The following is an 18,125-nucleotide window of genomic DNA, read 5'->3' as shown; positions in this document are numbered from 1 at the left end:
AGCCAGCCCTAAAACTTTCCGCTGTTTTCGAGCTTCTTGATCTCTAAAACATTGTTGTAAATACGTTCTCGAGCTCAAAGATACCTTTGTTTCCCTTTTTTATGAGCTTTTCAAGCTCAACATGGTTACGTTTTATGTTAAAGTTTAAAAATTTAGAATCTAAAATAATAAATGAATGAACATTTTTTATATTTGTTTACAATTATGTTCAATAATTAGCTCAAAAATAAGTATTTACGTGATACGTTGTATCTATATCGTGTAAGTATATCCTGATACGAGCGAACATGACGATTTTTAGGCAATCACTTCCAATGACTTATATAAAGAAGAACATATTAGTTTTGAGTAATTTTGTTCAGTAATTATTATGTTATTCAATGAAAAAAGCAGATATTGATTTTACATTTAGAATTCCGTTGACGATATCTCTCGAACGGATTATCTAATTGTGACGTTCTTGGCAGCAATCGAATGATTTTATCGAGTTCTGGAGCTGATTAGATTTTTAAATTGATCGATTCTATAGTTTCCGAAATATTCAGGGAAGTTATTAGTTTCACCCCGATTTTCCAAAACCGGGTTTTCATCATATGTCGACATTTAGGGTGCTAAAATGCTATTTTCAGAGCGATGTCTGTATGTATCTGTATCTATGTGTGTGTGTGTGTGTGTGTGTGTGTGTGTGTGTGTGTGTGTGTGTGTGTGTGTTGTGTGTGTGTGTGTGTGTATGTGTGTGTGTGTGTGTGTGTGTGTGTGTGTGTGTGTGTGTGTGTGTGTGTGTGTGTGTGTGTGTGTGTGTGTGTGTGTGTGTGTGTGTGTGTGTGTGGATGTAAACCTCTCATAACTTTTTGATGAATGAACCGATTTAGATGGTTCCTGCGGCATTCGAAAGATATTTTCTGAACTTAGATTTTCAAAAAAATTTTAGACCATTTAGTCAAATAAACTCTGAGATATTTAAGAAATACGAAAATAAAAAAAAAATTTTTTTTTCGTTTTTTTTTGGATATTGTGAAAACTGTTGGATCGATCAATTCCAAAATCTAATCAGCTCTAGAACTTGATAAAAGCTTTCGATTGCCACCAAGAACGTCTCAATTGGATAATCCGTTCGAAAGGTATCGTCGACGAAAGAATAAATAAAAAATAGTTTTTTTTGTTTTTCGTGAATATGTCGGAAACTATCGAATCGATCAATTTCAAAATCTAATCAGCTCTAGAACTCGACAAAATCATTCGATTGCTGCCAAGAACGTCCCAATCTGATAATCCGTTCGAGCGATATCGTCGACGGAATAATAAATGTAAAATCAATATCTGCTTTTTTCATTGAATAACATAATAATTACTGAACAAAATTACTCAAAACTAATATGTTCTTCTTTATATAAGTCATTGGAAGTGATTGCCTAAAAATCGTCATGTTCACTCGTATCACGATATACTCACACGGTATAGATACAACGTATCACGTAAATACTTATTTTTGAGCTAATTATCGAACATAATTGTGATTAAAAATATAAAAAACGCTCATTCATTCTTTATTTCGGATTCTAAATTTTTAAACTTTAACATAAACTGTAACCCTTTTGAGCTTGAAAAGCTCATAAAAAAGGGAAACAAAGGTATTTTCGTGCTCGAAGAACTTGAAAATGTATTTATACTAATGTTTTCAAGCTCTTAGAGATCGAAAACAGTGGGATGTTTGGGGGCTGGCCTGCAAGGCCAACCGATGCCCAGATTTTTTTATGTAGAAGTATTCGCAAACAAGCCGGTGACGGAGTTTTTCCCACAACGTCTTTAAAAAAAGATTATTTGCGGTGAGCAGTGTACCTCAGCTGGAAATTATCTGAAATAAAAAACCATTGTAATTTAGTCAAAGCATTATTAAAACCTCCCCCCCCCCCCCGACGTTCCCTGATTATTTTTTTTTTCTTTTTTTCATCTTTGAATAGTCATTTAAAGTAAAAACTGCTATTTATTACGAAAATTTGTGCCGTTTTGGAGGTGGAAAACTCCCTTGATGTAAAAAAAAATCTAAAACTCAACGTTGGGGTGAGGTATTTTATACGTAGAAAGTGTGTACTAAGTTTGAAATAAATCGGTAATGTTGTTTTTAAATAGCAGTGAGCACAGTCCGTGAGCACTGTTATTTAAATTTCAATGGTTTTTTATTTCAGATAATTTCCAGCTGAGATACCCAGCTGCCCAATTTCAAAACACAGTAAGTGACAAATTTTTCGAAATCGATTTTTTAGTATTTTTAGCTCCAGTGAAGTCTTGTGAATATAATTCGATGCATATTTCAAAACTTTTATTTTTGTCAGTTACTGTGTTTTGAAATTGGGCAGCCGTACACTGCTCACCGCAAATCATCTTTTTTTAAAGACGTTCTGGGAAAAGCTCCGTCACCGGCTCGTTTGCTGATACTTTTACATAAAAATTCCTTAATGTTCTTGAATATATACTCAATAATGTGTAAAAGGTTTAAATAAATTAGCTCAATCCATACGCCTAAAAAAAATTCATAAAGAAAGCGTTTTTTTCACGATTTAGTCCGTACCCCCCACCCCTCTTAAAAATTCAAACGACAAAATGATATATTTTTATATTAGATTATTTCAACAATTACCTTCAGATACAAGTGAATTGTTAGAAAGAACTGAATCGAACTAATCATCGATGCCTTTGTCTCAGTCAAGTACAGATGATCCATCATTTAATTTCGAGGTTGTATGTGATGATGATACAAAAGAATGTATTGAAGTTTGAATTAAAAGAACTGTTGCAAGTCAGATATTGTTGTGTATGTTCTGTTTCAAATCGAAATCTGGTAGTTGTTCCTCAAAATGCTCGTATGCAATGCTTCATTAAGAAAAGAATTTTCATTCTGGATGGAAATCGATGTTGCAGCGATCGTCTCATAAAAAAACGCTTTTTTAGTGAAGATTTGAATTTATTGAAAGTTTATTCTAATTGGAAAATAATTCATCACCACTTTTTAAAAGTTTGTTTGCTGATTGTAGTGATAAGCTTTTCTTGATTTGCAATGGAACGTATGCTCTTCACCAAAAGAGCTCGAATAATGCATATCAAAGAAAGTCTTGCTCTGGGCAGAAGAAAATACCGTTATGTAAGCCATTTACTATTTGTACGACAAATGGATACATAGTAGATATTCGATGGAGTGGAATATCAAAATATAGCTGCGAATGTGCTAATCGACTAAGGACAATTAGTTGTTGTTCACACGTAGCTGCAATAATTTTTTACCTGGCACACGGACGATATTTGGCTAAAATCCCCAGACCAGTAGCAATACTTAATACTATATTCAATAAAGACAATATCACCACTGTAATTGATAAAGATAGCGACGAGGATTAGTCACAAATTCATAAGAAGATTTTAATCATTAACAGATCAATATAATTGATGCATTTTTTAATAGTTTATAATTACCCGACTAGAAATTTTAGTTAGGCAGTGATTAGGCCCGAATAAGGCATGCCAAATTCCAGACTTGCACCAAATGAGGCAACCAAAATAGGTCAAGATCCCGAAAGTAACGCAGTTGCGAGGCCCTGCCTTATTTGGCTTCCTTCTTAGGCAGCAGTTTGGAAACCATACTTGCTGGAGATAGCTTAAACCGAATTCGCTTCAAATGAGACAACCACATAAGGCTCGCATCATATACAAGCCCTATGCTTTTAGATAGAAATTGGCAATATATGGTCATGTATGACCATATAATTTTGCTTATCTAAATTAAAAATTTTTTTTTTTTATCGTTTAAACACATTTTTGCAGGGCAGTTATCATCAGATGTGTTAGTTTAATGTTATATCAATGTCCAATCAAATTAGAAATTTTTAATTCAAGGAAAAACGCGAAAATTACCAAGGACCGATATCGTGGGATTCGAACCCGGGACCCTACGCACGGAAGACCGACGCTTTAACGACTACGCTACGCTACCGATTGTTTACTTATGCTATTTAAATATTATTCGGTACCAGCCAGAAATTCCTAAGATGTACCTCACTTAGGCAATGACGAAGATTTTCCAATGACAGCCAAATTTGACATACCTAGCTGTGGCAAGCCTTTAGTCATCCTCATTGCGTTTTAGTCAGGAATTTCAAAGATACACTGAACTTACCGCCCAACTGAAAACTCCTAATAACAACCAAGTTTGGAAAAGTGTTGGTATATTGATGTTATTAAATAAATTATTTTAATATGAGTATTCCTAATTTTTTCTGTTGTTTTCACAAGTACAGTAATCGCAAAAGTTCTGTATTTTATCATTTCAAGAGTTAAATCATAAAAAGAAATCGATTTTTGAGCAAAAAATCCGTTTAAAATTTTTTTCAATATGAAGTACCGTTTTAAAAAATTCCCGAAGCTCATGATTTCATCGAAAATTGAATGAGGAATTTTAAAAAAACAATTTCATATTTTTATTATTATCGTAACATGGTTAAAAATTAAAATGAAGAAAATAACCTCGTTTTTTTTTAAGGTTCTTATGAACAGATATTGCTTACTTTTTTTTCTTAGAAGCTACTATCATGCCCCAAAACATATCCGATATTTAGATCAATTGATTCTCAATATGCTGAGAATAACAACTTTTACTGATTTTCAGTATTTTTCGATTTATTCAAAAACGGTAATAGACAATGATCTGAAATTTGCAGCATCGAAATATCTTAGAAGTACCAATATTTCCTAAATTTATGAGCCTCATACCCTTCTGGAGCGGATTCGGTATCAAATTTGTTTAACTAAAAAATATCTAAAATATAACCCGATAAAAACTGTTTAGATCCAAGCTTATATGATTGGATCCAAACCGTCAGATATGCTTGGATCAAAATTTTGGCGCGATCCAAGCGGATCCAATCAGATCTGACAGTATCTGAAGAGATCTCACTAAATCTAAGTATACCCAAGGAGATCTCCCTATATCTAAGTATATCCAAATAGATCTTAAAATATCGAAAGAGATTCAAACAGATCTCAAAATGTCCAAAGAGATCCAAATGGATCTCACTATATTCACGAATATATAAGTGTATCCAAGCAGATCTGCGTAAAAGTCGATCTTTAAAGAAATCTACATAGATTTAAGCACGTATATCTAAAGAAGTTTGACTACATTCTAAGAAATGCATGTATAAATATATTATACTTTAGACCTTTGTAAAAACAATATCTACTCACATCTTGGATCTTATTGCTATTACCGGTTAATGCTTTTGATGAATCTATGTATAACATATATCAAAAGTGAATTGATATTTAAGTAAAAAAAATAGATGAATACTTTAGAAACATTGATCAAACTGATTTATTTTATTTATTCATTACAATATCAAGTATATGATTTAAATAACGTATGTATCAAAATCAGTAAGAAAAAAAAAGTAGAAAATATTTGATTTTTGGTTGTTTATGAAATAAAATAAATTAAATAAAATAAATAAATAAAAAAAAGGTAAATAAATAAATTAACCAATTTAAGTATTATTGGATCTGACCAAATATGACTACATATAGACACACATTTTTAGATATAGTCATAAATTCTTGAATATACGTATATCTGCTCATATATGAATAATTTTTACATCTATATACCCACACACATACAGTTGGGTCTAAGCAGATATAACTATATGGGGCATTCCACACTAAATCGACCACTTTCGACCCCGACCCTTTTCGATTTGGCTGAAAATTTTATTTCTTATTCTACCCCATTAAAATCATTTTTCAGGAAATTAACAAATTTTTTTACTCAACCCAATAAAAGTTATGAGTTTTTCAAAAATAAGGCTTTCATTTTATTAAATAGCTATAACTTCTTCAAAAATTGACTAATTGGGACGTTTTTTTTTTTTTTCAAAATTTTTCTCTTCAAATGTGTTTTTCAGAAAAAAATACAAAAAAATTAAACAATATTAAACTCTATCAAATTTTCGGCTTTTTTGAGAAAAACCATAATTTTTTTAAAGTTCGCCATTTTTTATTTTTTTTTTATTTCCTCAAAAAAAAGTTCAATTTACTCTGCGATATTTTCCGCCAATTCCAGAGTGGGCGGACTTTTTCTTCTATTTTTTTTTATCAATTGAAAAAAAAAAATTTTGCCCAGTTGGGCTTATTTTACAAAATATCACTCTGGAAATTTTTGAGGATTTATAGACGACTTCAGTGTTTGACAAATTGAAATGAAAAAATTAATTGGAAGTGGTAACCCTAAAAAAAAATTGGATTTTTTTTTAAAAATTGAAAAAAAAATAGAAGATACATATAAATAATTTCACTGTAATTTTTTTCAAAAACTACACCTGCAATTAAAGAGAATGAGAAAAAAAATTGCCATTCGGTGTATTTTTGACCAAGTTACAGGCTTTTGAAATAGCGATGCGCGTTAGATTTATTTTTCGAAAGTCTGTGACTTGGTCAATAATAAACCAAATGGCAATTTTTTTTCTCATTCTCTTTAATTGCAGGTGTAGTTTTTGAAAAAAATTACAGTAAAATTATTTATATGTATCTTCTATTTTTTTTTTTTCAATTTTTAGAAAAAAATCCAAATTTTTTTCGAGGATTACCACTTCCAATTAATTTTTTCATTTCAATTTTTTAAACACTGAAGTCGTCTATAAATCCTCAAAAATTTCCAGAGTGATATTTTGCAAAATAAGCCTAACTGGGCAAAATTTTTTTTTTCAATTGATAAAAAAAAATAGAAGGAAAAGTCCGCCCACTCTGGAATTGGTGGGAAAAATCGCAGAGTAAATTGAACTTTTTTTTGAGGAAAAAAAAAAAAAAATAAAAAATGGCGAACTTTAAAAAAATTATGGTTTTTCTCAAAAAAGCCGAAAATTTGATAGAGTTTAGTATTTTTTAATTTTTATGTATTTGTTTCTGAAAAGCACATTTGAAGAGAAAAATTTTGAAAAAAAAAACGTCCCAATTAGTCAACTTTTGAAGAAGTTATAGCTATTTGGAAAAATAAAAGCCTTATTTTTTAAAAACTCATAACTTTTTTTGGGTTGAGTAAAAAAATTTGTTAATTTCCTGTAAAATGATTTTAATTGGGTAAAAAAGGAAAAAAAATTTTCAGGCAAATCTAGAGGGGTCGGGGTCAAAAGTGGTCGATTTAGTGTGGAATGCTCCATATGTACTTATATATGCTTGGATATAAGTATATCTGCTTGGATATAAATCTTTATATCTGCTTATACATAGCTGGATCTTAGCAGATATAACTATATATACTTGTATATGCTTGGATATAAGCATACCTGCTTGGATATAAATCTTTATATCTGCTTATATATAGTTGGATCTGAGCAGATATAACTATATATCGTTGTATATGCTTGGATATAAGCACATCTGCATGGATATCAATTTTTATATCTGCTTATATATAGTTGGATCTGAGCAGATATACTTATATATGCTTGGATATGCGTATATCTACTTAGATATCAATCTTAATATATCTCTATATCTGCTAATATATGATTAGATCTGAGCAGATATAATTATATATGTTTATATCTAGCACGATCAAATATTTGGATGTATTTGGATATAAACAGATACAACGAGATCCAGACATATCTGGTTGAATCCAAACGTTTTTTATCGGGAAGTTCAGACGACTGCAGTGATAGTGATTTGGGGGAAGAATAAATATTAAGAAATTTTGAAGATGGACAACTCATCACCCATAATTTACTCCCAGAAAAGTCCACTAAAATTATGAGATGCAATTCTGAGTCAAAATCTCAAACGTTCATTAAACGTTTAGAATGTTAAGAACGTGAATACAACGTTTCAAACGTAAGAAATGTGAAAACAACGTTTCAGTCGTTAAATATGCGGAGATAAAGTTTTAAACATCAAAAACTTAAATGCGGTAATTGATTATTGTTATCTTTAAATGAAAATTGTGATTCATCAAATTGTTAATTTTATATAAATTTTGATTCCTATAGAAATAAAACTTGCTTGAATTCGAGCCGGTACAGTATTAAAAATACTCTCAGAGACTTCGTTTTACCCAATATTATGATTAATTTTTCAGTGATTGTTTATATATCTGTTTTGATTAAAAATGGGTTTAATACTGATATTCATTTAAATTAGAAATTAATGGACTTTCAATCGGAATTCATTGGTTTCAATCGGAGTTTTAAATCAGGGTAATAAGTAGTGATGCGAAATGACCGTCATTTCGAGCTTCGGTCACAAGACAGTCCGCTGACGGTCTTGTGACCGACGGACCTAAATGACGAGCCAGTTCTAATGCGAAATGATCGTCACAAATATTTCAGTCAGAGTCCGTCATTTTGGACCTTCCAACAATTTTTAACTTCCCGCTAAGAAAATTGACGATTTTCGAAAAATTCGGAAAGTTATTGTTTTCACCCCGATTTTCGAAAATCAAGTTTTCATCAGATGTCGACGTTTTGAGGTCCTAGGAAACTATTCTGACTGTTTTCAGAATGATGTCCGAGTGTGTGTTTGTGTGTGTGTGTGTGTTTTTTAGAGGGTTCGGAAAGACGTCTTCGACAGGCCTGCTGTTCGGGCCTGAATATGTCGGGCTCTGTAAACTGTGTACTTGTGATGCTAGTGGTGGTATGTGGTGTACCATACCGGCTGAACCCAATTCTTCTGCCTCCGGCCTCTGAACCCCCGCGGAAACCGCCGTTAGGCATTACTTTGCGGCGAGAGGATCTAGCTTTTGCTCTTCCTTCTGGTAATTGAAGTCCCTGCTTCTGTTCTTCTAGTCGCTGTTGATATTGTTTTCAGCAAGTTTTCTCTCTGAGGAATGGAGGTCTTGCAGCACCTTCATTGCGAAAGTACTGGTCGCGTCCCAAGCTGCCCTTGATGAAAGCATCACGTCAACTATGGTCTCTGGTTCGATCTTTTGTTGGAGGACGACCTCCAGGTCATCTCGCTTCGAGTTAAAACGGGGAGATACGAAGAATACATGCTCCGCATTCTCAAAAACTTCTTGACAGGACGGGCACTCCGGAGAATCAACGTGTTTGAAGCGATGAAGATACGCTCGGAAGCAGCCGTGTCCCGACAACATTTGCGTAAGGTAGTAGTTGACCTCGCCGTGATTTCGGTTCAGCCAGACGTCGATCCGGGATATAAGACAATATGTCCTGGCTCTAACTACGGATGCTTTGGCAGTCACATGTTCGACTTGTTGCTTGAAGTTGAGTCGGGCATCGAGCATCACTCCTAGGTACCAAATGTACGGTTGTGATGTGATTTCTTGTTCTCTGACTCTTACTTTGATGGTTTTCAACGCTTTTCTGCTGGTAATAAGCACTGCTTCGGTTTTATGCTTAGTTAATTGCAAGTTCACCATATCCATCCATAGGTTAATCCGTCTAAATGTGATATCGAAGGCCAGATTTATCTCTTCGAGATGCTTCGCGACGATCACCACGGCTACATCATCTGCGTACGCTACCAGTTCCACTTCTGCTGGCAATGCTATTTTAAGGAGGTCATCATACATGATGTTCCATAGCAAAGGACCTAGAACCGAGCCCTGTGGCACACCACCAGTAATATCATACACCTTAGGACCACTTTTTGTTTCATATTTGAGGACTCTGTTTGTGAAGTAGCTTGCTACCATTTCTACGCAAGTATTCTGGAACTCGTTTCTCTTCGAGGGCACACATTACGCTGTACCAGTTGGCAAAGTTGAAAGCATTTTTGATGTCTAAAGCAGCCACCAAACAATACTTTTTTGTGCCACCTTTCCATCTCTTTCCGGCAATCGCATTCTTAGCTGTGTTGACGACCAGGTTAATTGCATCCAGAGATGACCATCCTTTTCAAAAACCATACTGATTGTCTGTTAAGAGTGGATCAACTACTGCTTCTATTCTTTAGTGGATTGTTCGCTCTAATATCTTACCCACCGTGTCTAACATGCAGAGTAGACAGTAAGATGATGGTTCATTAGGTGGCTTCTTTCCTTTCGGGAGCAGTACAAGTCTTTGCTGCTTCCACCTTTTAGGAAATATTCCTTCTTCGAGACACGTATTGTAGGTCTCTATGAATAATGCTGGCGCTGCTTTGATAGATGTTTTTAAAGCAATGCTTGGGATTCTATCCAAACCCGGCGCCTTATTACCCCCTACACGATTGCATGCGCCCATCAATTCTTCTTCTGTGACAGGTGGAATGTCTTTGGAGTTAGGCGGCAGTGACGAATAGGTCAACTCACGTTGCTGAGGAAACAGCGTGGAGACGATCTCTAGGAGCTGTAGACCCGTAGGTGACGGCATTGGCTGGCATTTCAGGTGGGTCATGACCACCATGTACGGTCTGCCCCATGGATCTTTCTCTACTTCGTCAACGAGTTCCTTCCAACAGCATCTTTTGCTGTCCTTGATGGCTTTATTCGGTTTCCAACGGGCCTTTTTGTACTCCGCCACCAGATCTGCAGAGTTTGGTCGACGGGAACCACGCTGAGATATTCTTCTTCTTCTGAAACACTCTGTACGAAGAGCGCTAATGTAATAATTTCACCAGTGCACTGAACGTCGTCGGTCCATGCCACGTTTCCGGGGCATACAAGCGTCGCAGGCCTGGATCACTCTCTTTATTGGCTCCTTTGCCTTCTCTTCAGCACTCCCTGTGATAGTCGGGTCGCTATCTAAGACTACTACCAAAGTAGCTGGGTCAAAAGCTTTCACTTTCTATCCAACTGCATTAGTTTGTCTGGTTGCTCTTTGAGGGTTCTGGCCAGTCGATACTGTCCAAACGATTGCATTATGGTCGCTGGCAGTGTAGGTGTTCATAACTATTCAAGAATAGCTTCCTCTAGTTAGACTGCTGCTGACGAACGTAAGATCCACAATTGAGCTTGCCTCTCCTTTTTAATATGTTGATGTCTCACCGGTGTTAAGGAGAACAAGCTCTAGTGTGGCCATCGCTTCAAGTAGTGCTTTTCCTCGTGCATTGGTGAGCTTGCCCAGGAATTGAAGTCACTTGACATTGCTACGGGACAGTGTTGCCCTGCATCCTCGGTGAGACGATCGAGAAAATCGGTAAATTGTTCCAAAGAGAGACTCGGGGGTGGGGGGGGGGGGGTAGCAACTGTAGAAACGAATACCGTCTACCCACGCTGCTACAAATCCGGCTTCTCTATCATTGACTGCTTTCTGGAATGGTAATTTGCCACAGGACCAGATGACAGCTTTGGTGGTACTGTCTGATTCCCAGAGTTGGGTACTCAGGTCTAGTTCCAAATCGCGCATGGTTTGTATGAGCAAATCATGCGTAGCCTCACAATGATTGAGATTGAGCTGCAATATCTTCATGGTCGTTTACTTGTCAACCTCTCGAGTGCCTCTTTAAAAACCGGGCATCTGTTTGTGCCAGCATGGTGGGCAGCGTCCTGTGCGCTTTGATTGTCAACGCATAATACACATTTGGCTGGGTTTTTACAATCAGCAATCTTGTGTCCTTCTTTTCCGCACCTTATGCAGTACTTAGACCAATCGACTTCGCTTTTGCACTGGGATCCAAAGTGTCCAAAGTGCCAGCATTTGAAGCGTTGTATGGATCTCTTGGTTGCTCTCATTCGGGAGTTGACCCAGCCAATCCTTATTTTGCCGTTTCCTCCGAGTTGCCTTTGGACTGCAGCTGCTGATAGTGACACTGTGGCCGTCTGCGTACCTCTAAAGGCCTTACGGATATTAATTGCCTCTAGTGGTATCTCGCAAATTTCTCCAGCTTCCGTTTTCAGGGCAGTCTGAATGTCCTCCTTCTTCGTGTCATCATTAAAGTCTCGGATCTCGATGGTCTCCTGTGGCCCTCTGCAGATTAAAATTAAAGCTATATGAAAAATATATATATAAATAAATATATCGAATTATTACATTTGTTTAAATTATTTATTTTTATATTATTGGTAAACAATATACATAGAGCTGTAATAACATACAACACATAGAATATTTAATAAATACATCGAATAAAGTTTACAGTGAAATGAAGATAATCAAAACATAATAATCACAGCTTAATAATCAACTTTTTATTCTAACTCTTTTTTTGGAATCCTGAGATAGCCTTCTGCTGAAATATGCGTTTTTATTGGCCGCAGCAAATTATCTAGATCTACTTTTAATATTTTATAAGAAGCATTGGTTTGAGCTGCAATGTGGTAAGATTTTCTATGATTATGAAAACCAATTGTTAAATATTTTTAAAAAATAAAATATACAGCATTATTACTAGTAACTACAATGTAGGAAATGATACTAAAATTAGGATCATTATTCTCAATCGAGTTATCAATATAAATAAAATTTTTTTACCGATAAATATATCCATTTATTTTGATGAATGTAACTTCATATCCGTTTTCATTAAATTTGGTAGTACGTCGTACTTCGTAAGAGATTTTACAACATTTCACAGCAAAATTTTATAGAAAATTTTAAACTTGGTATTACACGCGACTAGAGTTTAAGGTGTGTAATATTTGTGCTAATAATTTACATTTAAAGTGTTAAAACCAATTATTGTGATACTGCGATAGCGTCACTAGAAAAAGGGCGTGGGCCCTTGGCCTAGTCAAGCACAGCCATGGATAACAATAAAAGCAAACTTATTAGCTCAAACTCAAGTGGCAGCGGAATAGACAGTGAAAGTATGTAACGGGGTGGAATGCTTCCACATTACATTTTAAATTCAATTTCGACTCGCGCCAAAAGATCCGCCCTCCTTCTTCAACAACTGTCAATAATTGAGGAAATACAGTCACTGATGCGCCGGGGTCGCTACGGTCGAGTCCCCGACATTTGGTTTTAGGGGTTGGCCAGCCTGAGTGAAGAGGTACGAGGGCCAGAGACGACGAGATATCGGTCTCTTGGCTCGCAGCAACCGCCGTGGACGGACGCGCCTTACTATGACTACCACTAACATCTTGGTTTCCACTACAATTTCTATCTACTACTTCTACTACTACTACTACTACTACTACCACTACTACTACTACTATACGTGCTGCTAGTGATAACCAAAATGGGTCAAGAGCATATAAGCCCACGACTCGTGGAAGCTTATTCAAATTTAAGTTAATTAAGTTATTTAAACTGTTAATTATGTAATATTTATTGTGGATTAGACCTGGTTGATTGGAAAGGATTGGAATGGTTTAATACTGTGTGGTCCAGTACGGGGTTTATCCTCATCCTGAGGTACTGAGTTCAGCTAGACAGGTTTGCAAAACACCTTAAGTTTTGCACGTGAATGGACACTTATTACATTGAGACCACAATTCAATTTAATGTAATAAGTGCACCCATTACAACTATTAAACAATTAAAGGAATTTAAAAAATTATATTATACAAAGGATTTAAGCGGCTGAGGCAGCCGAGCGGTTCTCGTGTGGCTCGGGCGATCACCCAAGTTAAGCAGCATCGAGCATGATTGCTACTTCGATGGGTGACCGCTTAGCCACGCGTTGAGCTCGATCGGAGGTCTCTGACCGTTAGGCGCGGGATGAGGATCTAGTGATCGGTAAAATGGGAATTTTGTTTTGGCAATGGTTCTTTCTGTGGTTTCCCTTGCCCCCACACTCCCACAGCCAAGGTGGGGGGTAGGGTATCACCGTAATGGTACAGTACAGTATAAGCACAAGTCGGGCCACAGCCGCACAATGAAAGCAGAAAAAAGGAAGCAGTTGCGATATAAAAGCAAAAAGTGTAAAAGGCCGTTAATGCGGATATACACTGGTACAATTAAAAAAATAAATAATAATACAAAGAATTTTTCAACAATATTTAACGAAACTAAAAATCTTAATCCGAAACCAAATCTTATTAAAGCCAGAAAAAGTAGTTGTGTCGTCTGAGGATTCAAAGACATCTTTTGATAATCTAAATAATGATGATGATAAAGTAGAGTCCAAAATACCACGTAGAACAAACAAGTGGCCCAAACGAAGCGAGCCCACAGGTGTCGAAACCAGTAACACCTACTCGGACCTGGATAACTCCATGGATACAGATGCTACTGAGACTGGAATAAGATCCAGAAAACCAGCAACAGATAAAAAAAATAAGCAAACAACAACTGATTTGAATAAACCCAAACATGTGGCTAGACCTCCTCCCATACATGCCGAACTACCAAGCATAAAACAAGTAATAACATTCCTCTGTGATAAAGGTATCCTTAACGGTAATTTTACTGTCAGAGAATATGACAGCAAACGCATCAGCATAAGCTACAACAATATTGAGAGCTACGAAAGCACCATCAAACTATTGAAAGAAGCTGCGATTCAGTGCCTATACCTATACACCAAAAAATTAAATCGCTAGTACTACAAGGCGTCAGAGGTGGCTATAACGAAAGCTAAGTATTAACAGCATCAAATAATTTCAAATTACCTGGAGTGAATATAACCAAAGTTAGTAAACTCAATTATAATAAAAATAATCCATCTAAATACCATTTCATAGTATCACTATCACAAGATAGCATTACTACAACACTAGTCAAAAAAAAAAATCCTAACCCAAATATGCCACTGGGAAAGACTAAGAAGACCAATAATCTTCCAATTTCGTAACTGTCAACTAATTGGACATCTGGCCCAATGGATAGAAAATAATGACATTGAATACGAAGCCGCACTACTATCGCCAAGTAAACCAACATTTTTTTCCGGAAATGCAGATCAATATTTATTTATTGATCTATATATGTATATCCATGCTTCGGGTAAGATTTATCTATTTATTGCATATAAATTGTTGGAATTATTTGGAGAAAGATACATTAACTTGTGTAAAATATTAACTTAAGATTACTCTAAATATTTATTTGCTGGATCGGAATGATGGAAGAAATAATAAATCACTTATTTCGTGTATTGTCCATATTTAATAAAAATAAATCACAGATAATAACATTGAGTACATGAATTGAGCACGAGTTCGATTAACAGAGCACATTTTTTTTGTTATACACTTATCCAAAAAATTAAAGGAACAAGAAAATTTTATAAATTCTTTAGTGATTTTTAGAAGGCTGTAACTTTGTGAAAGTTGATCGTATCGAAAAAACAAAAAAAGCAAATTGAAGCTTAAAATCTTTAGTTTAAAGATCTTTCAGCAAAATAATTTTTTGAGCCACGGTTTTTGCGGAATCATAAGAAAAAGGTCGAGACAAAATTTTTCCAAATTATTTAGTTTTGTATTTGAGGTCTACGGGGCCGGGAATATTGTTTTCGAAAAAAAAAAATCTACGAGTAAAACGTAAAAAAAAGAAGTAAAAAAATTCTTGTTTTATCTCGATTTTGGAAAATTTTTTTTTTTCTCTGTACCTTATATTTACTGAATAACTAAGGCAAAAATGAAAGAAAATCCAAAAAAATAAATTTTTTAATTTTGATAACGATTACACAATTTAAGGAACAAAACTTGTTCCTTTAATTGTTTTGCAAAACTTTGAGCAATTGGACCGGACAAACGGTTCAATGGATCTGAACATTTTCAGGGTTTTTGGGGTTACATTAAGCTGTAAAATCACCTGGCAACATTGACCGTTCCATCAATATTTGCAAAGTAGCGATGAGTTGACTAAAAAACCAGGAAATGGCCATTTTTTGTGGGTTTTTCAAATTGATGTTAAGGATAAAAAAATATTTTTTTTTTTTTAAATCGAAAATAGAGCTTGTAGGGAATTTATTCAAGTTTCTTAAACTGTCCTTCAAATTACTGTGCGACCAATAGTTGCTGAGATATCGATAATCAAAGACAAAAGGATCCTTTTTCATTTACAGGCTGATATCTCAGCAGCAAACTGTCGTACAGAGAAACAAAGAAAAGCAAATTGTAGCTAATTAAATTTCCTAAACAAGCCATGAATTGGTTTTTTTGAAAAAAATGTTCCCGGCCCCGTAGACCTCAAATACAAAACTAAAAAATTTGGAAAAATTTTGTCTTGACCTTTTTCTTATGATTCCGCAAAAACCGTGGCTCAAAAAATTATTTTGCTGAAAGATCTTTAAACTAAAGATTTCAAGCTTCAATTTGCTTTTTTTGTTTTTTCGATACGATCATTTTTCACAAAGTTACAGCCTTCTAAAAATCACTAAAGAATTTATAAAATTTTCTTGTTCCTTTAATTTTTTGGATAAGTGTATAACAAAAAAAATGTGCTCTGTTAATCGAACTCGTGCTCAATTCATGTACTCAATGTTATTATCTGTGATTTATTTTTATTAAATATGGACAATACACGAAATAAGTGATTTATTATTTCTTCCATCATTCCGATCCAGCAAATAAATATTTAGAGTAATCTTAAGTTAATATTTTACACAAGTTAGAGTAGAGCGCGGAGTTACCAAATGTTCTGGCGCGAACATTTGATAATTACGCAACAGTCCGCCCACCATTAGGATCGAAGTCGCTGATTGGAATCGTGAGTGACCCTGATGAGTGATGAGTTGATTGCCGTTGATCTAGGCATCTGGTTTTGGAGCAAGTGGCAAGAGTGCGAGTTTACCAATTGGACGAGTGAGAGTACCAGTATCTGTCTGAATGGTCTCAACTCGAGTGAGATTATCCTTTTCAGGATGGAGTGCAGTTATTTTGGCCAGTGGCTAGCGAGTCAGTGGAGTTCGTTCATCAGTGAGAAGAACGAGCAAGGCGAGTTTTATGTCATTGTGAGCATGATGCCACTTGGTTCGAGCTAGATGACGTTGAATGTAGCTGGTGGACCAGTGCTTCCAGAAATGCTGGACGCGTTGTTGAATGAATTGCCATCGAGAGAGTCTTGATGCATCTGTATTCATGAGCGAAGGTTCTGGAATGGCAATGAGTGGTCTCCCAATGAGAAAGTGACCTGGAGTGAGCGATGAAAGATCGTGAGGATCGTCTGATAGAGCCTCCATTCGTCTCGAGTTAAAAATCCCCTCCACTTGCGTTAAAAGAGTCGTCAGTTCTTCAAACGTGAAGGCTAATTCTCCGATTGTGCGAGTCAGGTGATGTTTAACCGATTTCACTGTGGCTTCCCATTTACCACTCAGATGGGGAGCAGCAGGAGGATTGAAATGTCATGTAATTTGATGTTCAGTGGCCCAATCGAGTAGAGCACTTGATTCCTGAGTACCGTGAGTAAAGAGCCGCTTGAGTTCGGAGGATGCGCCTTGGAATGTCATTCCACAGTCTCTGTAGAGTGCTGTACATACCCCCTGACGATGAATAAACCGTCGGAGAGCTGCGATGAATCCTGGAGATGAATATTCACGGACAAGATCGATATGAACTGCTAGTGTGGTCAAGCAGACAAACACACAGATAGAGCCCTTGTATATCCTGGATCCTCGACCTTTCCATGATTTAATTCATACTGGACCAGCGTAATCGACTCCAATGTGAGAAAATGGTGGCGCTGGAGTGACACGTTGAGCTGGGAGTTGTTCCATTAATTGCTGAGCTCGAATACCTCGATGACGAGCACAGATGAGACATTTGAGTATGTGCGAGCGTACTGGTTGTCGCCCACCGATGATCCAATATCGTAAGCGAGTATGAGCGAGTGTGAGTTGAGTACCACCGTGCATGGTACGCTGATGGGCATCAGAGATGACGAGTCGAGTTAGAGCAGCATTACGAGGTAGAATTGCAGGATGCTTCTGTTGATCAGAGTCTGGAGCGTTTTCCAGTCTCCCCCTACTCGGATGATGCCATCGGTATCTTGAAAAGCCACCAACCGAGCAAGTGGGTGATCCTTCGGCCATGATGCTTGTTTTTCAAGTAATTGGAGTTCAGAATGAAAGTGAGTGCGCTGAGTTTCCTTGATGCAGAATTGGAGTGCAAGGTTGATTTCAGCTGATGTGAGTGGATGAGATAATGTTGAGTCGGTATGCGCTTGATAATATTGCGTACCCTCCCACAGATTGCTGTGACTCTGAACATGCGCAGCAGTGGGATTGGACGTTCCATAACCGTCCAGACTGAGTTGAGTGGTTGAGATGAAACATAGAGTGCCTTGACTGGACGTTCTTCCAGTTGAGTGTCTGCATCGATG

The 18,125-nt window shown here is 36.2% G+C and overlaps 1 protein-coding gene across 1 annotated transcript; it reads right to left on the bottom strand.

Annotated features, from left to right (window-relative positions):
- Positions 1 to 17,439: 17,439 nt before the first annotated feature.
- LOC130667332 (uncharacterized) lies at positions 17,440 to 17,835 on the bottom strand. Its single transcript, XM_057468845.1, has one exon. It carries the CDS (start codon positions 17,833 to 17,835, stop codon positions 17,440 to 17,442), a length of 396 nt encoding a protein of 131 aa, XP_057324828.1.
- Between the last annotated feature and the right edge of the window lie 290 nt (positions 17,836 to 18,125).

This window comes from Microplitis mediator, chromosome 5 (assembly GCF_029852145.1).
Source record: "Microplitis mediator isolate UGA2020A chromosome 5, iyMicMedi2.1, whole genome shotgun sequence".
In the NCBI taxonomy this organism is placed as follows: Eukaryota; Metazoa; Arthropoda; class Insecta; order Hymenoptera; family Braconidae; genus Microplitis; species Microplitis mediator.
Note: the sequence above shows the minus strand (reverse complement) of the source record. Positions and strands in the feature narration are given on the sequence as shown.

Coding starts and splice junctions, on each gene's coding strand:
- LOC130667332 (XM_057468845.1), bottom strand. CDS start 17,835: ATGGCCGAAGGATCACCCACTTGCTCGGTTGGTGGCTTTTCAAGATAC.